The 24,273-nt window shown below is 43.5% G+C and overlaps 1 protein-coding gene and 1 long non-coding RNA gene across 2 annotated transcripts; both read left to right on the top strand.

The window, feature by feature from the left end:
• Positions 1 to 1,546: 1,546 nt before the first annotated feature.
• On the top strand, positions 1,547 to 12,286 carry LOC148050747 (uncharacterized). Its single transcript, XR_015700489.1, has 3 exons — positions 1,547 to 1,795; positions 6,208 to 6,339; positions 10,720 to 12,286. It is a non-coding gene; the product is annotated as an uncharacterized LOC148050747 (long non-coding RNA).
• A 2,177-nt stretch (positions 12,287 to 14,463) lies between these two features.
• On the top strand, positions 14,464 to 23,868 carry TTC14 (tetratricopeptide repeat domain 14). The gene is made up of 12 exons (XM_087739380.1): positions 14,464 to 14,662; positions 14,757 to 14,878; positions 15,077 to 15,276; positions 15,665 to 15,749; positions 15,837 to 15,966; positions 16,518 to 16,670; positions 17,354 to 17,425; positions 18,679 to 18,798; positions 18,882 to 19,004; positions 19,682 to 19,799; positions 21,837 to 21,946; positions 22,418 to 23,868. Exons 1-12 carry the CDS (start codon positions 14,499 to 14,501, stop codon positions 23,370 to 23,372), a joined length of 2,352 nt encoding a protein of 783 aa, XP_087595506.1. The 5' UTR covers positions 14,464 to 14,498; the 3' UTR covers positions 23,373 to 23,868.
• The last annotated feature ends 405 nt before the right edge of the window (positions 23,869 to 24,273 follow it).

Raw genomic sequence — 24,273 nt, 5'->3', positions numbered from 1 at the left:
GTAAAATGCATTAGTTCCCTGGGGAACTGTGGGAAATGACAACTGCTGTTCTAATTTTCTCAATAAAAGAAAATTTAAAAGCCCTCAGCAAGCACTCAGGAAACGGCACTTTGCATTTGATGCTTGATCACGATAAAAATATTTATTTAGTGGAAGAATAACTGTAAGAGAATCTTTTAAGGGCTTTTATAGAGATTTTTTCCACCCAAACTTATGTCAGACACAGGACTGCCGATCACCTGAAATGCGCATTCCAAACACCTTTCCAAAAAGTACAAGGAAACTATTCTTTGAGAGACAGGAAAGTTCTGAGCTGGATTTTCTTTTTTTTTTTTTTTTTAATGGTAGCTGTTTCCATTGTGACATTTGAAAGGTCAGATGTGACATTAATGGTTTGTGAAGATGAACTGGCCAGTGACTCAAATGGCTCCCGAATTCGCTGTTCCAGGGAACAGCAGGCAAAGGAAAGCTGCAGAGTCTGTAAAGAGTTCAGCTGTTTGATCTGCTGCCTGGTAAAATCTCCAGGCACTGTGCCCTGCTCTAACCTGCTTCTTAGTATTTGTAGTTAAAGCTATTTTTGAGTCAGTCAGCAATTATACATTGTGCTTTCTCTTTGCTACAAATCTAATTGAAGTAACACTGGTACAGGATCTATAGTTACGTATTTGTTTTTCTTGGAAAAATGTTTGCCTTGGCTGAAATAGGGGTAACAGGGAGGCCACAGCGTGATAAATTTCAGCCCTACTTTGCCGTCTAATATCCTACTTCTGCGATTATCTTTTCTCACATGTTGCTTTTGCCCTAAGCCGCAGGCCTCAAATTCAGAGACGAGCTGAAATAACTGCTGGCTGAAAATGTTATAGATGATACAGATATCCACTGCAACTGGATTTTCGAGAGAACATTCAGGCTATACAGAAAGGAACACCAAATTATATGTCATTAGGCATGGGTACAGTTTCCTGTAAATGTTTTGAAAAATATAGTTGTGGACTAATGCATTTGGGCTAAATTCAGGGCTGCGCTAAGGGTTGTGACTTCAGTAGTGCTTGCTATCGTGAACTTCTGACCTTCCAATACCAACATTATCAGAAAACTTGTGGAGAGTGAGGTGGCTTTCAGAATTCATGGAGATTTCAGGATGTTTTGAGGAGGTCCCAGAACACTGCAAAATGCATTCAGGGGATGGTCACAAGGGAACGCAGACGCCACTCCTTAACGATGCATCCCTGTTGAACATATCGCTTAAACATAGGCTTGGTCCAGAGGCTTACAGATTACATGGGCATATATCCTGATCTTTCTTGATTTCTTTTGCTGGTATGTGGTGCAACCTGTAGGTTCTCTTGTCGCATCTGACCGAAAGAGGTACAATAGCAGAAGAGGGTGCCAGCCAGGAGAGAACTTCCCACGCGCAGGTGTCATGAAGGGCACATCTACGCCACCCAGTGAAACAGAGAGCAGCGCAACTTCTGTAACGCAGTGGTCCTGAACTAATGAGTCTGCCTGCGAAGCTGGTGTTACTGCCTCAGATTTGGCACTACACCAGAGCAGCCACGTTGCTGTCAAGACCTCAGTGCTGCCTGCGTTGCCCGAATGCCCTGGTGTGGTCAGCAGCAGCGATGGGTCCTCTTGCGATGCGATGGGTCCTCAGCGATGCGCCTATTGCCATGGAAAGCTGCCTGCAGGACTTCTGTGTAGAAGGCATAATAAAGTTGAAAGATATATCATAGATCAGGCTGCCTATTGACGTGTAGATCCTGAATTATATCACAGCCCAGAGAGCTCATCAAAGGTAAGCTGCATCCCCTATCAAGCCATAAGCAAAGGCAGGTGTTCGCAAGGGGACTGGGTGCCATGACCCAGCCACAGGCATCCCCTCGGGTGGCCGCATAGCGGGAGCGGCCGCGCAGCCCGCCGGCATGGCTGCGGCTGCCCCCAGCTCCGTGTAAGCCCCGGGGGCTGCCATGCCGTGGGCGGGGATCTCTGCGCTGCATCGCTTAGAGGCACAGCACAGCAGATCACCATTCCACTTTCTCCCCTGTGGTTCAGCACAAACAAATCATAGCTGGAACTAAAACGGTTAGCATAGGTTTATTAACTTTGAGGAAAACAAATCATAAAAGGGTAAATTGATATTAACTGGGTTGAACGCAGGGGAAATCAATAGGATTATACAAGGGCCACAAGAAGGCAGGACGTTCTTCTATTCTTTGACCTTTTGTGAGGACAAGCTCGAGGAAACACAGGAGATCGAAAAGAAAAGATTCTGAGCTCTAGCTAAACAGCAATAACCAGACCTTTTTAGCAGGTGCCGTAAGCCCTGAACAGCAGGATTTTGCTACATGATGTCTTATTTGTCTAAATCCAAAAAAGGACTTCGACTAAGGCCAGAAAGATGCAGGTGGCTATGGGCTCTGCTTCCAAAAGCTCAATGGCATCTCATTTGCTCTGGTTGGGATGCAGAAGGAAAATTTCTTCTCAGCAGACAACTGATCTAAGAATAACTCACTCAAACAGACTTTCAGGCTTCTTTTGTACGTAGATATTAAACAGAAGTAATTCTGTGACTACTGAGACAAACTTTGTTTTGGGGAATTTGCAGGAAGTTCTTGACGATTTCAGTTCACCATCCAGGGCAGTTTATGCTACGCTTGCACAGTGTATTATAATAATGTCTAAGGCTGCAAGCTTGCGTGAGCTGTTGCGGCAGGCAGGAGTTGCTGCACTATCTGCTATATTACTAGAAACTGATTGAAATAATTTTGAGTATGAAATATAGAATTATAATCTGTGCAGTGAATCATACTCATTTTCATAAATATATCTGTGCATATATACACCAAAACTGCAGTTGTCTCCGTTCCTGGAATATGATTCAATTGACGTGATACCTTTTAACGTAAGCCAAGCAGTTGTTTATTTCCTAAAGCTAATGGTGAGTCAAGAGTAGCATCAAGATCCAGTTTGATAAATGGGTGAATGCTGGGTTAGAATAAGGTGACTAACTGTACAGTAGAGACCACTGGTAGCTCCTGGTAAAATACAGTCACTAATCACCTAGACAAAGAAGTAATTCACATGTTAATGAAACCTCCCGCCTGTGCTTTGGAGGTGCTCTGGATGAGTTATGAACAAAATGATAGAAAGCAACTGGGAAATAATGTGGGTTTTGGAAGTCTTAAAAACTTGATGAAACACAACAAAAATTGGATTCAACCTGGAAAAATGCCAGCTAATCTATCTCAAGAAATATAATTCAAGTTGTACATACTTACTGTGAGGGACAAATCTGGAAAGCAGTAATGTGAAGGACTGAGAAACTGTTGGCGTGCCTGTGCTCGTGCAACGTGAATAAGGAGGTAATTGTTCATCTCCATACAACCCTGACAGAAGAATACATGCATTTCTAGGTAGCTCGTTACAACACACAAAGTGAAGGTCGTTCAGTGTACAGCAGAAATAACTACTGAGGGATTTTTGAATAGACAAGAGAGGGAAGATTGGAATGGATCAATATTTATAGGTTGGTGAAAAGAAGGTTAAGTGGTTGAGAATCAAAGAACTTGCCAACAATCTACAAATGAGATAAGCAGCAAGAAGGAAGAGGAATTATTTAGGGTGTTCTGAGGGAGAAGGAAGGAAGAAATGAAAATTTAGGCTGGTTACTAAGATAAAAACTCTGATACAGAAATGAACTATACGGTGTAAAATTCTCCCAGGAAACTAAACCTTATTGCTTAAAGACTTTGTCCAAGTCTTGACTAAATATATTTGGCAAATAATTTATTTCTATCAGCATCAGGACATGACCTTCTCTCAAACTCCCATTAACTTCGGTGCATTTCGGATGTGCCCCATGAAGCGGCAGCAGGGGCTGGGCTGGCTGTCAGCACCTGGCTGGGGTACAGCGAGCTCCAAACTAATGGACTTCAGACCCATGACAGGGCCCGGGACCCGTCCCACCTCCAAGATGAGTCTGTGCAGATCTACACTGAGTGAGTGAGTGCCCCCAAAAGACTTTTAAACTCGTAAGTCAGGTTTTATTAGAATGTAAACTACAGCAATTAACTTCTTTATCTACAACCAACTCTAAAGTGAACACAAATTTTAAAAATAATGTCTTTGTTGTTTGTGAGTTTGCAGAGGGTGTTTTTCCTTCCAGATTTACTTTTTGACCACTCAAGGCACTAAGTGTCTCACTGTCTTTGCTTTGGCTACAGGCAAAGCTCCTTACTGTGATTTTTCTCATTCTCCTCTTGCCATATTGTGCCAGTGGGACCATCTTCACCAAACAGGCTCAGTTGCTTCCATGGGAAGGAGCAGCCTCCCCATGGGCTAGATGGGTCCATCGAACTCAGACACACTTTTAAGGAATATTTGCAGACTGAGAACGCCCAAATCAAACACTCACTGTCCATTGCAACCTTCCATAGTACTCATATCCCACCTGTACTTCAGACAGGTTCAGACAAAATTAAAAGCCTCCGAGTGTCTGGTAGCACACATGAAAGATGATCCAGATAAAAAACACTAAAAGCTACTGCTGCACCTGCCACTGACAACGCTGTTGGAAGTCACAGTTAGGTGTGTCACCAAAAGATGAAAGGTCAAAGACAGATTTCCCACAGGAACCTTTGCAACCCAGTAAGATACTGGGGTGGGGGAAGTTTTTGCTGATGCTACCACAGTGTGTTCACATGATGCCAAGAATAAGTTATACCTTTACATTCCCATTATTATTAAATTTAGTAAATAAAAGCCTATGCAATTACATCCCAAATCATTTGGGGCGACTAGCATGAAGTGGCACAAAAGTACACCGCCTTTCTGTTGGTTTTGTGTTCTAGGACAGATGAAGAGACCATTTCACTGACAGGATCCTTTCAGTTTTCAAGTGTGTTTTGCCCTGTAGAAATGTCCTCTGGTGTGTTTTGGTTTTTTCTATTTTAATGTCAATATGGGAGTACAGTGTGTGCCTGGGAGGGAATAATGCCTCTAAGATGATTAACATATTATTATTAAACTACGGGATAATCGCAATCCTGTCAAAGTGTCAGTGCGTGCATTTCAACAGCCCCACGTGACTGCGGCTCCTGCGCTGAACGCCCAGTAGCTTTCTTTGATCTAAGGGGAGTATTTTTCATGGCCAGCTGCTGAATGTGACCCCTTTGGAGCTGCAAACAGCATAAAGAAAACAAAGGTGGATAAACACTACTAAGTCACCCAAAAAAAAACTTTTTTTACCACTTGGAGTAAACCTAAGCTGGCTTTTCAGATGGCAACATACTGGTGGTAATAGTGAACAAGCCGAGGCATAAGAAAGTGTGAACTTCTCAAGAAATACAGCTAATTCGGCTTTTCAGACTGGCTGATGACTCATGTACCAGGCACCTGCATGATGAAACGGACCTGTACCGTATGCTACAACTGCTTTGGCATTGGTCAAAGTGCAAAGCCTGAGTTTGTGCCAGCACCTTGAGTACAGGCCCTTCTGGAGTTGAGCTGGCTCAGTTAAGGGGTTTAGTGGGCTGAGCTCAAGATTGGCTCCTTCGCTGACAAGAACTACTGCGAAGAAAACTAGCAGCAAGGGCTTGCGCCTCCTTTCCCTTGGGAGTTACTTTTAAGCTGGGAGTTTACTATTGCTCTCCCCGTGTTACTTTGCGGCCACGCTGCAGCTCTGTCTGTGCCAGGCTCTGACCTCCCAGCCGGGACCTGGCCCCAGACCCACCGGCTGCTCTTCCTGGCTTGGGGCTGCCTCGCCACTGAGGACTCACCGGGCGCTCCCTGGGCTGTGTCTGCCCCGATCGCTGTGCCAGCCCCGATCCTGACCCTGACTTGCCACTCCACAGCCCGGCTCCTTGGTGGGGACACTGGTCCCACCGGCCTCCTTGTCGTGCTCACCACCCCGCTCACCTTCCCTTCCACACAGAGGGGCCCTCGCTGCTCTCTGACTGTGTCACTTCACTGATTTCATGTACCTGAGTAACTGAGTTAACTAGGCTTGTTTTGAGCATTCAAAATAAAATATATGGACTTTTTTATCTAGTTGTAGATGTCCCTGCCCATTGCAGGGGGGATGGACTAGATGACCTTTAAAGGCCCCCTCCATCCCAAAGCATTCTGTGATTCTATAATAATTGCTTTCCAAGGTCCAGCGTGTTGCATAATCAAATTTTTAAGTAATGCTGTATTTTGCCCAAACAGATGAGTGAGACTGAAGGCAGATAGAGACACCCTGTGAAGCGGTATGTTCAAACTACAGTTCACCTGCTGATAGACTTTAATTCCTACCATCCTGCTGCTGTGTCTTTTCAGCTGAGAGAGCCACTGTACGAGGTAAGAGAACAGTGGCTTTCTCCACTGAAAAATTCATTTGTTTTGTTTTTTGGGTTTTGCCAGGGAGCCGGCATTTAATCACTAAGATGTGTCATGCTGCTAAGCTGCGTGACAGCTTGATGCACCAAAGGATGCTCCCCACTGAAAATGTAAACTACTTACACTGTATATTTTTCTACCTAAGGAATCTACAGATTTTCACTAGTAATGGCTTTCCTTTATTCCAGGTAATTACAAAAAAAGTGTCTGCATTTCCATTCTGGTATCAGTGAAGCTAAAGAGCTCTTGTACTCTTATCTTACTTTACAATATATTTTTCTTCTCTATGGACGTTATTTTAAAGCATGAAGGCAATAATACGTTTTCCCTGTGAAAAAAAAAAAAAAGGTTTGTATATCACACTAACCAAGCTGCCGCTTCCTCCTGCTCTTTCTGGCTTCTAACATAGCTCTTAAAGAGACCAAATGATTGTTTCATCTCCCAGCTGTGTGAGATGCAATTTCTGAAGTAGAATACAGAGGATTATGGCCCAATTTAGGTACCAACAGGAACCTACTGCTGCTCAGAGTCTGCAGTTACAATATCTTAGACTTCTCTTTATAGCCCTTGTTATATTTTGAGACCTCCATTTGCCTCTACTGAAGATACGGTGCATCTCGATCTACTTTTTCCCTATAATTTCCCAGTCCTATATCCTCCCTTTACTTGTTGTTGGGGTTTTTTTTTTTTGACAGCACTTTGCAACAAATGATTTGTGTTTCTGACCACCTGATAGTGTAAATGGTTCCCCTGCTGCCCCCCCTTACAAAAGGCACTGCTAGCTCTGGCCAGGGCAGACTTTCCCTGTTATCCTGGCACTCAATGCCAAAATGGCCCTTGCCATTTAGGGAAAACCCCTCTCTCATTTTGAAATTTCCACACCTCTTCTGGATTGCAGGACCCAAAACGCTGTTTGGATGCTGTATGCTATTTGAATTCACTGATTTTGAAGAAAAACTTTTCCTTGCATTTTTCAGATGTACTTTGTGATCACTCCTAACGCTAGGCAGACTTTTTCAGTTTTAGAGAAGCAAAGTGCTAAATTTGCATTATGAGATGAAAAATCAAGTTAGAGAAGTGAAAGATAAAAAATAACGGAACACTGCATTTAAGGACCCGACAATAATCTATTTCCCTAGCTGTCACTTAAATGTCTCGGAGGCACATTCTGGCAGCGGGAGCCGACAGGACAGTTCAACCACATCTGCTTCAAGTGCTACTTTTCAGGACCCGCCTTCTCCTGGACTATTAACCTTCTGTTTAAACTTCTGATTGTGTGTATGCTATCTAGCATTTACCAAGCCTTACAGCAGTTATGAAAGTGCTACATCATTTCCTTCCCGCTTCTCAACTTCAGGAAACGTTGTACTGGAGCTTTGATTAACTCGCTGTCAGTGAAGATACAGATTAGAACTTGACCAGGCTGAATTGTGCTTATAAGGATTTTGTTGATGGCTTTTTATAGACAATATGTTGACATTTTGTACAGATGGGAAAATTTGGCTTTCTATCTCCCACTTACTGTTCTCCTACACACGTACACACAGTCCCTCATGTATATATTTGCCAGTTTTAGGAGGATCAGATCATCACAATTACAAGAGGGGAGCTTTAAACACCAGTGTTTTAAATTTGTATGTTTATTCCTCACTCACAATCAACTCAGCACAGAGTTACATCTGTAATTGGTTGTGACAGCAAACAATGCCATTTGCATATGTAAGAACTTCATTTGTGGTACTAATTATCATCCTTTCTTAGGGCAGAATGTGCAAAGGTATTTACATGCCTAACCTACTTTTATGTTTTTTGAAACCTTCTTAGGCACCATTCTGTGACTTTAGCTGCCAATACCTTTAAAAACAGAATTTGGTATCAGTGTCATAGAATATGCTAGAAAAGAGAGGTGAATGGAACGCATGATTTTCATGTCAGTTTGTCTCTGCATTTGATTTGGGACACAATATTAGAGGGGGGATTTTTTTTTTTTTTTTTTTTTTTAAGAGAGAAATTCTGGCCCTGGCTGTGCTTTTGCCATGGGTCCCTTACTTCTGCTCTAAGTCTGTGATTGTCACCTGCACACGTACACATCTTTCTTTCACAGAAGTAGTATTTTTTCACATTTCAAGCTACCTCCTCTTTTCTTGTTTCTGCTTTGGATTTTCATTTGTTTCAGAGCTTCTGTTCCCTGTGATTATGTATGAGTTCAACTGCCTTAATAAGACAAGAATCTAGAGAAAATCAACAGATGTATATTACTTCCATTTCAACAGCCCTCGCCGAACAGTGCCTGGACTTTGACACCTGATTGCACTGATGTGTTGTGATTTATGCTTTCCCAATCATAGGCAGCAGGGCAAGCACAGAAAGTTTAATGACTGACTTCCGACTTTCACACTTGACCTGAAACCTGCTGAAGTCAGGGAGCCCTCAAAGTCTTCATCCCAGCTCCGTCAGAGGCACTGAGCTTCCCGTTAGGAACGGTGGCAGCTGCTCCTGGCTCGGCCTTCGTAACCTCTTCACTGAGCCAAAAGGCAAGCTGGAACACCAGGCAACAGATTTTACTTACAGATTTTAAAAGTTCTATGATACAAATTGGAAACCTCTAATAATAATAAACCTCTAATACTACTCTAAAAATTATAAACCTAAGGATAATTATGAAGTTCAGAGCAGATAAAATTTATTTTCATGGCTTGTTAATTTACTCGCAAATCAGGCCAGCTTTCTGGATTTAACACTGTGAGGAATTCACCAACTGTTTAAACAAACAAATACCACACACATACATCAGTTTGGCATTTCACTGTTCCACTTGGTCTCTGCTTTTGGTTGTTGATTGGAAAAACCAACCTGACCTGTTGGGAGACTCATGAATGTCTACATGTGAGGGTCGCTACTTGTGGCTGTTAGTTACTGCAATTACACCATCCAGGTAATACTGGAATTAACTTCTCTTTCTATTTGCGAAAGTATTTGTTAATCACTGTATTTCCAGACAACTCTTATTGAAGTAAAAATTAATTGGAAATCATATCAGACCAACACAGCTTATCGGCTTTAATGGGAGCTTCACCTGCTTAGGACAAAACTCATTTTTTGATACTTTTTGTTTGTTTTAAATAAAGGTATGCTCGTGCATTAAATGGGAGGAAACATGGAGATAATTAATCTGTATTGGGAAGTTGCCAACTGTTTAACTCTTTGTGAGTTAACTAAAACAGTTTATAACTTTTTTAATTTTAGTGTAGTTTAAATAGTGACAAATTTTAAAGAAGTTATGAGGCTGCTAATTAGTTTGTGACAATGGTTACATGCTGGGTTCGTTGTGAGCAACTAAGAAAACAATATCTGATATTTGTTACTCGCTCTTTAGCCAGTATTTATTGCACATAGGGAATGTTAGAGCAACTGACCATGAGATACAAAAAGAAGTAGGTTGTTTTACCAGGAACAGAAGAACTCCAACCCCTTTAGATCTTCAAAATACTTCAGACTTCTTTGAACACCTTTGGAAAGTTCACATATGTGACATGGCAATTTAGAAAAATGACAATTGCTGGAGAGAGAATTTTACAATGAAACCATGCATACTGTTCTAGCATGGGTAAGAAACTTAATAATTGAGAGTAGTTACATGCTTAAACATCTCCTTGTAGTGCTTGCAGACTTGAGATCAAATATTCTTACTGTATTTTGCTATACGCTGGAAATATCATTTTGGGTTGTAAGTAATGATCTGCTCTGCTGACTGGAAAGTTGTGATGCTGACTGTAAGCTGCAATGACTTACTCTAAAACTCGGAAATCAGGATGACTCCCCCTTGCTATGAAGCAATAGATACTATCAGCCTATGGAGTGTTAGAAGCTGGAAAATTCATTAAAAAACCCACAAACCCCTGTCTGCTCGGCACACCTTCTGCCAAGTCCCTCGTGTATCATCGGCATTTGCTCTGTAGGCAGTATTTCTAGATCTGCTGCAAGCTGTACAGGTGGGTGTATACATATTGTCTGTGTCACGATTACCGCTAAGTTGCCTGACTGGTATTCCTGTCAAATAAGCAAACCTTCATTCACGACAGCCTGGTTTTTCATATTTAGGTAAAAAAATGTCAGTGCCGATGTTTCCTTCAGTAACATTTGCAGTCTCACCTGAAGCCTTCAAACACTTGTCACTAATCTGCAGGCACAAAATGCTGCACTAAGTGCACAAGCGGTAATCCTTAGAGCCATACAAAGGCGCAGCAGTGCCCCTGCCTGCAGTTTGACAGAAATCGCCAGAAGTCAGAGGGGTTCCTCCGCTGACATTTCTCAACTATTATTTCTGTTGTATTCCAACAGGGTCTCAGTGTTGATTCAGAGCCCGGGCAGTTTCCACAGTCCGTCTGTGCATATTTATTACGTGCGACCAACTATTCTCTGTCTACACGTTTCCAGAAATCTGAGAAGTGCAAAGGTCGGTGACACACGCCGGTGCTCAGCGTATCTCCAGGTGAGGCTACGTGTCACTGATCCGTCACAGACTGTGCCAAAGCTGGACTTAACGATGAACTTGTTAAGAAGGGAAATGCTTGAATAGGCATGGCTCGGGCTGTTCCATCACTCCGAGTTTGGTGTTGTTTTCACACCTCCTCCATCGTATTTGATGATTATGCCTGCAGACATAATGTTTTCCTCAAAGTAGGGCTACTAACTGGCTATCAGTTATTTGGTGCTGAACTTCCCTTCATCACTCGTGAGCTAAAATAATATCTTGGATATCAGGTCATCTTTGAACAATCCCGTTGCTGCTTCATAAATGAACAGAAAGTCTGGGCAGCAGGACTGCTTTTAGCAGAACTTGCCAAAAATCTGACAGCACAGCTGGAAGTATAGCTCTTCATGTTAATTCTCATTAGTGCTATTAGCTTCATCTTTCTTTGCCCGAAGAACGTATTTAGTTGAACGTTTTGCTTCCATTTGCAATAGGCTAAAATTTATCTCAAATCTGCCCAAACTTTGCAGAAAATAAAATAGTACTTTGACAAGCATGATCTTGGAGGATCTAATCTTTTTGTCAGTGATAAAATGTGGCTCTTGACACAAAATCCTTTCCTCCATGTGATTTTCTTGTAAGCTTGCCATTGATATTGGCTACTGGGGAACGTTTGAAAAGCAGCTTGACCTTGTTGCATCCAAACTGTGCTTACTGGGGTTTGATTAAAATCTCCTTAGTATTTCACATATCCACTTTGAAATTCTGTCGTGCCTATCAGGTTTTGGGTTGCTCAGGGGCTCTCTCCCCGTGCGTTTGACCCTGGGTTCAAAGCTGGCTTGGTGTAAATTCATGAGCTTTGTATTGTGAGAGTTAGAGGCTGCATGGTGGATTCTGGGAGCTGCCTTTTGTCATGCGCTGACCTAAACTGTCAGAAAATTTACATCGAAGTCATTCAGAGATGTCTGGTTTCCGAGTGTCTGGAATGCTCCTCCTCGAGTAGGGCGATGTGTTGACTTGTATCGCTTCCCCTGCAGAACGGGGACGCTTCCTGCCCGCCCTCTTTGTTTATTTAGCACATGGGGCGAAGCACTGTTCACCCAGGCAGTTCCCGAGCCAACGGAACGGAGGATTAACGACATCGCAGCATGCCCCCTCCTCAGGCCTGGGCTCTCTTAAGCTATATATCTACCCCTGGGTTTATTCCATGCTGTTCCATTTAGCATTACCCCTGCCTGAGCTGTGGGGGCTGCTATATCCTTTCATCAAAAATATTTCCCATCGGCTAACTGAAGTAAAACAAGCAAAAATTGAAAAGAAAAAAAAAAAAATCCACCACTGAAAACACGCAGAGACGTCTTTAAGAGCACAGTGGGTATCCAGGCTGCGTCCCACGAGAGACAAGGCAGGCAAAGGCTTGCGTGTGCCCTGAGCGAGGCGGAACAACGCACGTATGCCCTAGCCTTGCCTTGCTTCCGAGTTCATTACTGTAACCTGGAAAATGGGAGAGAAAACTACGAGTTCATGCCCACGTACCCTGCTCTGGCAAAGCTATTTCTGAAGATGGGATTATTTGGAGTATTTTAGTTTGTTTGACTAAGATAACTTCAGAATTTGTTGGGCCCAGTTAAAGAAAGGATCAATTTAAATATGAAGTTAACCCTCATGCTCAGGGGCAACTAATCTACGTTCTCTGTGTTAATATGATATAAATTACTGAATTTCCTAAAATGCAATTGATTTCTACTCACAGAAGAAAACGCCTGTAAGAAGAGCCCATAATTACAGGTGGTTCGGCTTTCGCCATGATTTTTTGCTGGTACACAACACATTTAAAGTATCTATTCATAATGTCTTACTTCTTATACATTATGTGTGCGTATCTGCATATTAGACTGCAGAAATGCTGACACAAGCAGAGTTTGTGCTTGAAACAACTTTTTTTTATTGCTAGCTCTTTGTATTTGCTAAGCAACACAAATTAACTCTTCCTCAAAATACCATTCCCCCAATTAAAACGGCCATTATTTGCAATGGTGCAACACATTAAACATTCTTCAGGATGCTGCACTTGCGGTGCGATTCACCCAGGAAAGGCTCCCTCTCTGCACCGGAGCTTTGCCGGTGCGTTAACCTTTCCATGTCAAGCTGTCTCTAATCAGTTTTAACGTCTAGAAATTTCCATCTGGTGTCCATGGTTTTTTTCCACCATGGTGACCAGAAATCTAAGTACACACCTGGTCTTAAACAGATCAGGAAGAATTTAAATCAAAATCCTGATGGCTTTTAGGTACATATTAAGTGTTATGCCTCCTTTATCTGTTGTTATATTGAAACAGGGAGACATGAAATGAAAATAAATTATAAATTTGCCCTTCTAGTGTCTTCCCCGAGTCTGCTATGCCAGCGATATCCCTGCTGGCTTTGAACTGAGCTTCTGAGCCCGGTGTCTTTGGCATGATCCTTGCCCTCGCAGTCATGCTGCTTCCCAGAGGAGTTTGTGTCACTGATCTGCTGACAGCCAGATTCCTATTTTTTATTCAGCGTTGTACTGAGGGTATATGTGACATTATGCTGTTTGCAGCGGGTTTTCTTTTCCTTCCCCCTCGCCTTTTAAAATTAATTATTAAATGCGATGCCAGGGACAAATTATTCTTGGGGACCGAAGAACTGTGATCTTTCTAATAGACTTGGATTAATTCCTGCTGGTTTTAAGTACCTTTCTCCATTAGCTAGAGGAGGTGATTAGCACGACGAGCCTCCTGATTTAAGTGTCTTTTCAGCATCTGAAGTTAGCGTTGGTAAACGGAACCACCGAATCCTGCATCGGGCCTGTTTTGAGGGCTCAACTCTAATCTCGGCGCGTTATCCTTTCCCGAGACAACCGCCCCTTTCCCCGTGTTTCAGCACAGCTATCGTGACGAGCGAAGCCAGAGCGTCTCTTGCCCGCGCGCTCTGTTGTTTCAGGTGCGGGCATTCCTGCGGGAAGCCTGTCGGGGGGACGCTTCGACGGCGGGGCCATCGCGGCGGCGGACGCCCGACCGACGCGGGCGAGCTCCAGCCCGCACGGCCGCGGTGCCCGGTCGTTCCCTCTCCGTGCCGTAACGGAGCGCAAGCGTTGAGGGACGGGCCGAGAGCCGGCCGGGGACGTCCCGAGCGATGCCCTTCCTCGGGCCTGGAGAGCCTCCGCCCCCCCCCCCCCCCGAAGCGAACACGCTCAGGTGCCGTCCGCAACCGCGCACGCCGCGGGAGAGCCTGGGCTGCGCCCCCGCGGAGGGAGCGCGGCCTCGCCCCGTCGCCGCGCCCGCCTTTACCGGGGCGGCGCGGGCCGCGGGGGCGCAGCGCCCTCTCCCGACACGGCCGCCGCGGGACGCGCCGCTGCCGAGCCGGCGAGACCCCGGGTAGCCGCCTGCCGCCGGCGCCGCTTTCACCCTTCGCCTTCGTAACCCGGCAGCGGGAGGCCCGGAGCCGGGCGGAGCGGGGGCCGCGCGGAGCCACCCCGCGGTCCTCCTGCTCGCCAGGGGGCGCTGCGGCCGCCCGCTCCCGCCCCGCTCTTGCCGGCGCGTGCGCGTCACGCTGCGTCATCGCGTCGGGCCGGACGGGGAGCGGCTCCGCTTCCGGTTCCGGTTGAGGCGGCGGCGGCGGGATGGACCGGGAGCTGCTGCGCCAGGCGCTGAGCTACCACGGCCCCGCGCTGCTCTCGCTGCTCCGCGCCGAGCAGCACGACAACCCCGACTTCCGCGGGCTGCTGCCGCCGCCCGGCGCCGCCCTCGAGCCGCCCCGCGGGGCCTCGCAGCCGCCGGCCGCCTGGTGAGGGGCGCCGAGGCGGTGCGGGCGAGGGGAGCGAGGGAGCGAGCCGTGAGGGGGCGGCGGGGCGGGTCTCACCGGGTTCTCCTTCCCCTAGGAAAGAGAGGCCGAGCATCGACACCGAGATAAAGCGCTTCATCGCCAAAAAGGCCGACCTGCTTTTCGCTCACGCGTGGAAACCCAACGGGCCTCTCTGCGAGACGATTGAGGAAAATGAAGGTAGGCTGCTCGGGAGGGTAAGCCAGCAGCGTCTTTAAAAGCAAAGTAAAAGGCTTTTCTGTTTTGTAGGCTGTGCGTAAACTTCCTGTTCGTACAAACAAATGGGATTTTGACAGGTTTCGCTGTCGCGAAGCGTTTGTGTTTTGAGGCTGTAGCTCGGTCCCAGTTTGGTAACTGTGGGTTTCTCGTGTGTTGCAGAGTATTACGCTGTTATGCCTCCCCTGGAGCGGTTCATGGAGGTTCCCAGGGAAGAGAGGAGAGAATTATTTTTTCGAGACATCGAGCGTGGTGATATCGTGATTGGCAGGATTACTTCTATTCGTGAATTTGGCTTTTTCATGGTGTTGATTTGTCTGGGAAGCGGCATCATACGGGAGATTTCAGATTTAGAAATCACTGTAAGATACAGCTTTTCTCCATGTTTTGTTCTTGATAAGCAGTAACTTTTTAATGTGTTAGTTGCCTCTTGCATCTCTTAACGGAGCGGTATGTGTAAAGGTGAAACCGAACTTTCAATTTTGAACTGAACTGGCTTTGTGGACAGCATATGGTGCTTTGCTGAGTCAGCAAACACTTATTTTTATGACCCATACTCAATACTTATTATTTTTTAGTTGAAAAGTTCATTATTTATGGATGCGTAAGTTTTTATTTGAACCAAGCTATGCGTTTAAGTGTTACGGCTCTGATGGGTGTCACGATTAAACTAATCTTCTGGCTTAATCTTGGGGAGAAAAAAAAAACTTTTGGCTTTGTTTATGGTATTCCCACTTTCTTCTGTTGCAGGCTCTTTGTCCTTTGAGAGATGTGCCTTCTCAAAGCAACCATGGAGATCCTTTATCTTACTATCAAACTGGAGACCTTATTCGAGGCAAGTAGCTGCAAAAGTTGTCAGGAACCTTTGTTTCAGTTTTGAGATGTTTCTGTAATTTCATCGTAACTTTTATCGTTTCTATAGCTGCAATCAAGGACGTTGATCGTTACCATGAGAAGCTCACGGTGTCGCTTTACAGCTCAGCTCTTCCACCCAATCTTTCCAGCACAAAACTAGGCGTAATTACTTCCGATGATTTCCCATTGCATTATAGGTAGGAACATGCTCTTATGATTGCGTACTTTTTGTTGTTCATCTCTCTGACGTACTTTTTTCTGGATGGGTCAGCCGTGGTTGGTCTTTTAGCATCTTTCCCAAAATGTAAGGAAAGCAAAAAGCAGAGCGAGGTATCTATCGCTGTGGGACTCTGTTAAAAACAAACCAACCAACCAACCCATACAAAAAACCACAACACCACCACAAAACTCTCCAAGAAACAAAAACCTTGGGAGACTGGAATATGAAACTTAAAATTTTTAAATTATCCTTAGAAGACAGAAGGACACAGCTATCTGCGATTTTTGTAATGTTTTTCTGTGTCCTGGAGATACCTAAATCAGTGCTAAAATAGGTTTTAAAAGCTCGCTTAGGCGTATAAGGGTTGCTAAATAGTAGGAAAATGTATGCCTGTAAAAGGCCACAGCTTGCGAGCAGTAATAAACATCAGTATAGGCGTTTTTATTGTAAACGTAAGCATTATAAAATTGAGTATAGTGTCTGTCAGGTGGTGTTTGTGTACGTTGGTGGTGTTGTTTTTTTTTAAAGGCGAAGCATGGAGGTTGCTAATACAGGAGAGACATTTGAAGAGGTTTTGCATCGTTCCCCAGGATTCGCTAATCCATTTTTAGTTGAATATTTAGCCGAAAAACTAGGACTAAGTGAATCAAATCCACCGTCTTTGCTGAGGAGTCTTCAAATGTAAGTGATTTTTACATTGTTCTTATCCTATGGCTTTGTGGAGATTATTCTAATCCATTGAAACCGACTTGTGAGTGGAAGTCCTAGACCACTTATACTTAAACCTTTTTCATTTTGATTTGCATGACTGCAGCCTTAAATATTTAAAAGCAAAGTTCTCTAGAGTAAGAAATTTACGCGTGAAATTCTGTTGCTCTAAGTAAGTGAGACACCTTATTGCACAAAATGCTTCAGGGATTCAGAAATACTTCAGGAATTTGTTGCTTAGATCTTGTATACATCTTTGGATTGAAAGACAGGATGTTTCAGTTTTAATGTTTTCTGTCAGATGTTTGTTCATAATGTTTATTTTAGTAGTAGATCTGACCTCGTTAGTAAAATAGGCTCAAACATATGCAATGATTGAGGTTGTGAGCCCTGTATGTATTAGGCCCCAAAGCAGGTGTGAATATGGTGTATTTTTGTTAAACGTGCTGCAGCTGTGCTAGTTCAATACAGCACTTTTAGAATGGGTTGGGAAAAACTGGTTTCAGAAATATGAAAGAAGATTCCTGACTGAGGGCAAGCTGTAAGGCGTTGTATAAATAATACTTCTATTTATTTCAACTGCGTTATACCTTGTAAGTTTAATCTTGTAGACTCGGAAGGCCAACCTGACGTTTTTGTTTGGTTTTTCCTTAAAGTAAAAATTTCAATGAAGAAGACTTCGCGCCTGCATTGAGGAAAAAGCAGTCTGCATCCTGGGCCTTGAAGTGGTATGCGATACGTTTTCTTCTTGGAGCTTATTGTTAGGTCAGGTTACAGGTCGTGCTTCTTAAAAGAAAATACACATCGAACCTGTTTTTCCACTGCGCGTGTAGTGATGTAACCAGGAAGATCTTTTTGAAAGTAACCCTAACTGCTAAGTGAGTACGTGATAGATAAAGTCTTGAGATTCAGTTCCAAAATACATGTCAGGTTTAAGGGAGAACTTCTTAGAACGTTTATAATATGCCGGCCCATTGATAAGAGCAAGATTTGTGGCAATACCAAGTACACAATTTTCCATTTTATAATTGGGTGTTGAGCGACCGTATATCGCTTGTCGTGCCATTTCAGCCGCAGACTGTGGATTCAACATGCGCTTTCTGTCTTTGAAAAGTTAAATCTATTTCCCTGGCTGCATTCGGAACAGCAGCTCTGGACAGGCACTACTGCTTTTACGCTATGCGGTGGGTTTGGGCGTGCTACAGGGTGGAGGAGGCAGAAGTAAGAGAGACTTTTCTGCTAAAAATGTAAATTTTTTGTGGAAAAACTCTTGAATCTACCAGGTCAAAAAAAAAATAATCTGAGTGAAGCCTCAGAATTTCTGGTTTCTATGCGAACAAAGCAGTGTTTTTCTTAAAACAATAGTGTTTTGTAACTTTGATTAATTGCAGAAAAAGTTGCTTATAATGTTAAATACAAATTTTAATTTTTTAAAAAAGTCTGTAATGAAAAGTTCTGAAATTCAACTCATATCAGTTCTCTTCCAATAAGTTAATCTCTTGGTAAATGTAGAAGAAAGGTTCAGGTAATGTGAAATATAGAACCTCAAAACATTCCAGTTTGAGATGAACTGGTTTCAGTGTGTACCATTTACCCGTCTCGCCTCATGTTGTTGGTCTAACGGTGATTTTTAGCTTTGGATATAATTAAGCCTGGTCCAGTTTAACGGTGGTGGGTCACACGTAGAGTTTTGTGCAGAAAAGTGCTTAAATGTTCATTCTGTAAATGAAGAACAGTGTAATGTAGTAGCACCGTCTGTAGAAATGCTCTCCAGTGCCTTAAGAGTTTAGATTAAAGACAATATATTGTTGTGGAATTCTGTCAATATCGCGTTAATTTGAAACGCCACCGTTAAGTACGTGATAATAAGGTCAACTTTTATTACCTATCACTTATTCGGAACAAGAATTTGTGAGTAATTAACAGTATAAAATCTGCATAGGCTAACTGTACATAATATTTTCTAAATATTTTTCTCCAGCGTGAAGGCTGGGGTTGATTATTTTAAGGTTGGGCGCCACGTGGAAGCCATGAATGAGTACAACAAGGCTTTGGAAATTGATCCACAGAATGTTGAAGCTTTGGTAGCACGTGGAGCTCTGTAAGTCTGCTTGTTTCATTGGTTTTTCAACTTTGGGAAAGAGAAATGTCACTGAAACCCGTCCAACTTTTCTGTCGTTCTAGGTATGCAACAAAAGGAAGCCTGAACAAAGCCATAGGTGATTTTGAAATTGCTTTAGAAAACTGTCCTACCCATAGAAATGCAAGAAAATACCTCTGTCAGACGCTCGTGGAACGAGGCGGGCAGTAAGTGTTGGGGTTGTGTTTTGGTTTGGTTGTTAACAATTTTTCTCAGAATATTTTTTTAATACCATTCTAGTTAGGACACAGAACGGCATCTTTCCTTCCTGGCTATGTGTTTAAAAAAAAAAAAAGTCTTTGTTGGAAATATGCCTGGTGGGGCGGTTGGTTTACACTTTCTCCTCTGTCCCAGTTAAAATCCTGGCAAAATATTTGAGGTTTAATCCTTGATATCCTTTTATCGGTAGGTTACCAGGCTCACGTAAAGCCTCGTGAAATGTTTGAATATATTGCAATAGGTTTGTTGGGTTTTTTTAAAGAAAATATTTGTAACAAAATGAGGTTCTGTTGCTCTATTGAAGTAGTGGTTAACGACTGGAACACACAATTTCACTTTTGAATATTCAGGGAATAGATTTCTTTTAAGCCCTGTGTTAAGAAGTGAGAGAGAGTATTTATGAAACTGAAATTTCCAAGAAGAGTATTACCGATGATGATTAGGAGATAACATATCAGAAATACGGTTATATTTCTTTACTGAGGTGGGCTAAGATGATAGATAGGGTCTTGGACAGACGCAGTGGTAGCGTCATAGTGCGAATAAGAAAGGTAGTCCTAAAAATAAGAAAAAACTGTCAAAATCTGTGGCTTAACTGTATATGGAATTATCACTTGGATTTTAGGTTGGAAGAGGAAGACAAGCTAATAAATGCCGAGAGTTACTATAAAAAAGCCTTAAGTTTGGATGAGACCTTTCAGGAAGCAGAAGAGGCCTTAACGAAACTGCGTAAGCACATGCAGGTGATTCTTTACTTTCTCTTCATATAGTGCTCTCGGCGACAAGAAATGAACGTCAAAAACGATATTGACTCTTTTGAGCAGGGAGAGCTTAAGTTGATGGTTTGTCTTACTCTCTGCTTCCCTTCTCCGCAGTAAAGCTTTTATAGTGAGCATTATGGCTGTGCCTACCAGAAGAAGGGTACCTCTTGATGACTCCGCTCATTTGAACAGGGTAGCAAAGAAACGCCAAACAGTTGAGACAGGGAAAGAGCAAAGCCTGTTAAACCCATCAGCTAAAGCAAGGATAAGAATATTCCATCACACAAGCATGATTAATAATGTCAAATTAAAAGATTCTGTGAATACGGACATGCAAAGCGTAGAACACGTGGGCACGCCAAATAAACATTGCACACCATCGTACCGGCCAGAGCCTTGTTGTTTGGAGTTATGACAAAAAGACAGAGTAACACCAGCCAAAGCTAACTCGCAGGAAGATCCCCTGAGAGGGGAAATTAAGAGGTGATTTAAAGGAAAACAGCAGGGGGTGGTGGGTGGGCGGGCAGGCAGGCAGTTTTGAATATCTGAGCTTTCTTCTCTGCTGTCTGGTTTTTTTCCTCTCTTCTCCTGCACGCATCGTGTTTCCCAGGGGAGCCCTGGTGGGTCTCTGCTCGTCTGAGTTGTTGTCTTTTTTCTGGTATTTACCTCCTTGACTTGTGTTGTCTTCTAGAGAGAATCAAAGACTAAAATAGAGCACTGAGGCACAGGCTTGTTCTGTTCTGTGCTTCTGCCCCTAAGGAAGTACGCAGACTGGGGTAGATGGCCTTAATCGACACTTCTTCGGTTGGTGGAGCCATAATGCTGACAGGCTGTGTTGAAGGAAGGGGAAGAGGAGAGACGACAATCTTTTTAATAAAACCGAGCCACATCATAGATAAGCTGTTGTGTGGTATATGAGCACTGCCCACATTTGGCTGCTTTAGAAAGAGGTGTCAGTCTCAGTTAAAATGATGAAGAACGTTCTCAGCAAGCAGGAGAGAAATTTTGCTCTCCTTTAGCATTTTCCTGGTACAATGGGTCGCTGAGGCAGCAGGTAAAAACCACGACGCCAGCTGCTGTTGGTCGGTTTGCATAGCCGTAGCTGCAATTAAGGGTTTCCTTTACTGTATCTGTTAAGACAGTTACTAAGTTTTGAAAACGATAATCAGACTTTCTGCTCACTCTGCCTGTGAACAGAGCTACTCTTTAGGGCTGTGGATGGCAGCAGTCTGATCTCTAATAGACTTAAGTAGTTTAAGGATTGTTCATCTGATGAGATGCTCTTCTGCATTTACGTGCGTTTTAATACATAAGTCTGATACTATCGCTGTTGTGCTAGAGTGGCTGAAACAACACGGACGTGTGCTTTCCTGTAATACTGATTATGTGTTTTTCTCCAATGCATTTTCTTCTGAATTGGACCGTTGTGGCTGTATCTGACATCTGGTGCTGCTCGTCACCAACAAACCCTTGGAATATGATTTCTTACGTAAACTATGCATCAAACTGGTCTGTGAAATTGTTACAAAACGGTTTGTATTCAAACACGGCCAACTTGAATACATCTTCAAATGGGTTCTGCCATGTTTTACTTGTAAACTACAACAATGATACTTTCCCTCAAACCTTTCTCTCTCTCTCTTTTTTTTTTTTTTTTTTTTTTTTTTTTGTCTTTTTTCCCCCTTCCTGTTGCTAATACGGGGTTTTTCTTGCATATTCTGTCTGTACCTTTTGGGCTCCACGCTTCACGGTGCGCTGGATCACGGGTACCACTGCAATGGCTGGGCAAATGTATTTTTTTAATGGAACAAAAACTGCAATATGGTCCTTAATGTAAACCTGATTATCACAATGGCCAATGCCAAACTCCTGAACAATACTAATTCTTGATCTGGGAACCCTGGTAAAACATCCCTGGTGTAATTATACATTCGAATGGGGTTGGGGACATGGGGAAAAATACCGGTGTTAACACTTCCTTTTAATGTAATTTTTTTATGACGCTTGGGTTCAAAAAAGAAATCTTTGGAAATGAGGGAGAAACAAGCTGCCAAAGAAGAGAGACAGAAGGAAAAGAAAGTAGAAACAAGTGCAGAAAAATTGCGTAAGCTCTTAAAAGAAGAAAAAAGGTAACTTTGTTATATTCGGTACACTGAGTAGGTGGCAGTAAGTGCAGACAGGACTATGAACAATCCGTTTCCAAGCAGCTTGTCCAAGAGTAAGCTAGGTAGAAGTAGGTAAGCTGCTTTTCCTCCGGAGGTTTTTTGTGGGTAGTGGCCTTTAGTGCATATAACCTTTAAGGGAGGTACGTGTGGAAGAGAGGTTGTTTAAAGACGACTTTGCAACGTGAAGTATTTGCAAAGTGTAACGCCATATTAAACTGGGAAAGATGCCTTTTATAACAAACCGGTCGGTGGATTTCATCTTAATTTTTTGATAAAGAAGTGACATTTGAAATTGTGTTGCCAGGTCAGGCTCAGTTTCCATTCGTGCCCTACCGTCCCATCTCAGCCAGACTCTGGGGAGAAGAGATTTGCTTTCTGCGTGTCGCTTTTGCCTGATGCTGAAGATTGTCTCACAGGTTAATTACATTTTTTTAGGTTGAAGAAGAAAAGGAAAGTATCGACTTCCTCCTCCTCTTCCTCCTCCTCCTCCTCAAGTGATTCTTCATCGGATGTATCAATTTCTTCTTCCTCCTCTTCCTCTGATCACAAGAAACATAGGAAAAAGCGTCGGAACAGATCCGAGTCTGCCCGCAGCTCCAAAAAATGCTCATCTAGAGCTTCTTCCCATTATAAAGATCAGGTTAGGAAAGAGGAGTGGTATTCGCCTCCGGCCGATACCTCTGCTTCCTTTCTTAACCAAAATTTTGAAGTGGAAAAGCTGCTGGAAAGGCAGGACAGCTTAGTGTGTACAAAACCAGAAGTAAGAGAGAAAGACAGACACTGTTCTTTTTCGAGGACTTCAGGTGACGATGAAGACACTTTTGGAGGTAGGTCTGAAGATTCAAGAGATTCTTACAGTAGCTCCAGGACTCTGCCAAGTAGTAGCAAAACTGAAAAATACGGTAAATCTGATAGGTTTTTCTCCGGTCGGAGGGGTTCTTCAGGTTCATATCACAAGTCAGATGATAAACCCAGGATGCATTACTTTAGGAAATTAGAAAGGGACGTAGAGGGGAGAAAAGAGCAGTTTAAAAAACACGGCTCAGGGCAAGACAGGCATTACGTGTCTCCAGCAGGGTCTGACTACGCTGGCAGGTCAGCGGGAAAGCACAGGTCGTATTCGAGTGCCTGCTTACGTGAAGGTGAGAAAAGTTCCGATAGCGGTCGGCATGTGTTACGTCAGCATAAAAATGAAAGCGAGTGTAAGAGTAGGGAAAAAAGCTGTGAGGAGACTAAGAAAGCGCAGGACCCAGACGAGGAAATGTCTTTAAATGGTACAGCACAAACGGAAAGCGGCGTGAAAAGAAACCTGCCCCAGAACTTGGTGAACATATTCAACCAAATAGCTGAGTTTGAGAGGGAGAAGGGAAGTAAGCAGAAGAAACAGTAACGTAGCTAAGAAAATGCTGTTCTGCGTGTAGCGTAGAGCTTTTCTCCGAGTAGCTCTTGAGGAAACGCGTATGAAGAGTGATGGAAAGGCAGAACTTGTTCTGTCCTGCAGAATGTCAAAGAATTCTTAAAGTAAAGATTGTATGGTGGAAAGAGATGCAAGGACATCTTACGTAAAATATCTGTTATTGTTTAAAATCTAGGTTTGCTGTGCTCTTAACTGGGGATGTTCCTGTACAGTATCCTCTGTCTGATGGGTTGAAATCCTTGACGCCCCTGGACTGTAGTTAGTTGTGGAACTCACGTCAAGTATGCACTTTAATAACACGTGGGTTTTGTTTGGGTTTGGGTTTTTTTTCATCCCCTGGGGTACTCTTGACTGTTATTTTTGTATCAAACTTAACTTCCAGCTATAGAAAGGGGATAACTGACTGGAAGTCACGTGCCACCAATGTACATAGCTCATTTGATCATTAAATTTTCTTAGTTTTTCTTAATTTTGTGTCTTGTTTTTTGTTAATGGTGCTGGTGCACTGGTTGTAAGCGAATGGAGCCCTCCAGTGCCTGTGCGGGCAAGTGTGTTACGTTCTTTAAAGGCGTCAGAGACGTTCTCAAAGTAATGTAAAACAACCCAAGGGAAGTACAAGGAGAGGGGTTTGAAACGGCGTTTATCGCCGAGGTAAGCTCAAGCGCGGGCCTTGGTTTTTGTTTGGGTTCGTTGGTGGGTGTTTGCTTTACAGGGCGCTTGAAGGCGGTGGGCGCGCTGCTGCGGCAAAGGTGAGGCTCTGCTTACAGCGAGTTCTGCGAAGACGGCCGGCAGAACGCGCCAGGGAGCCTGCGCCACGCCAGCCCCGCGTCGGCTGCCAGTTTTCCGAGTTTCTCCGTAGACAGAGGTCAGTTGC

The sequence above is a fragment of the Nipponia nippon genome, unplaced genomic scaffold (genome assembly GCF_047370975.1).
Source record: "Nipponia nippon isolate SJK-2023a ecotype South Korea unplaced genomic scaffold, ASM4737097v1 scaffold_7, whole genome shotgun sequence".
Lineage (NCBI taxonomy): Eukaryota > Metazoa > Chordata > Aves > Pelecaniformes > Threskiornithidae > Nipponia > Nipponia nippon.
This window is presented reverse-complemented; position numbering and strand designations above follow the sequence as displayed.

What these genes read in the sequence shown, in the direction of transcription:
- TTC14 (XM_087739380.1), top strand. Translation starts at nt 14,499, where the DNA reads ATGGACCGGGAGCTGCTGCGCCAGGCGCTGAGCTACCACGGCCCCGCG. An exon ending in TCGCAGCCGCCGGCCGCCTG is followed by an intron (nt 14,663 to 14,756) that starts GTGAGGGGCGCC and finishes TCCTTCCCCTAG; the next exon opens with GAAAGAGAGGCCGAGCATCG. An exon ending in GCATCCTGGGCCTTGAAGTG is followed by an intron (nt 17,426 to 18,678) that starts GTATGCGATACG and finishes ATTTTTCTCCAG; the next exon opens with CGTGAAGGCTGGGGTTGATT.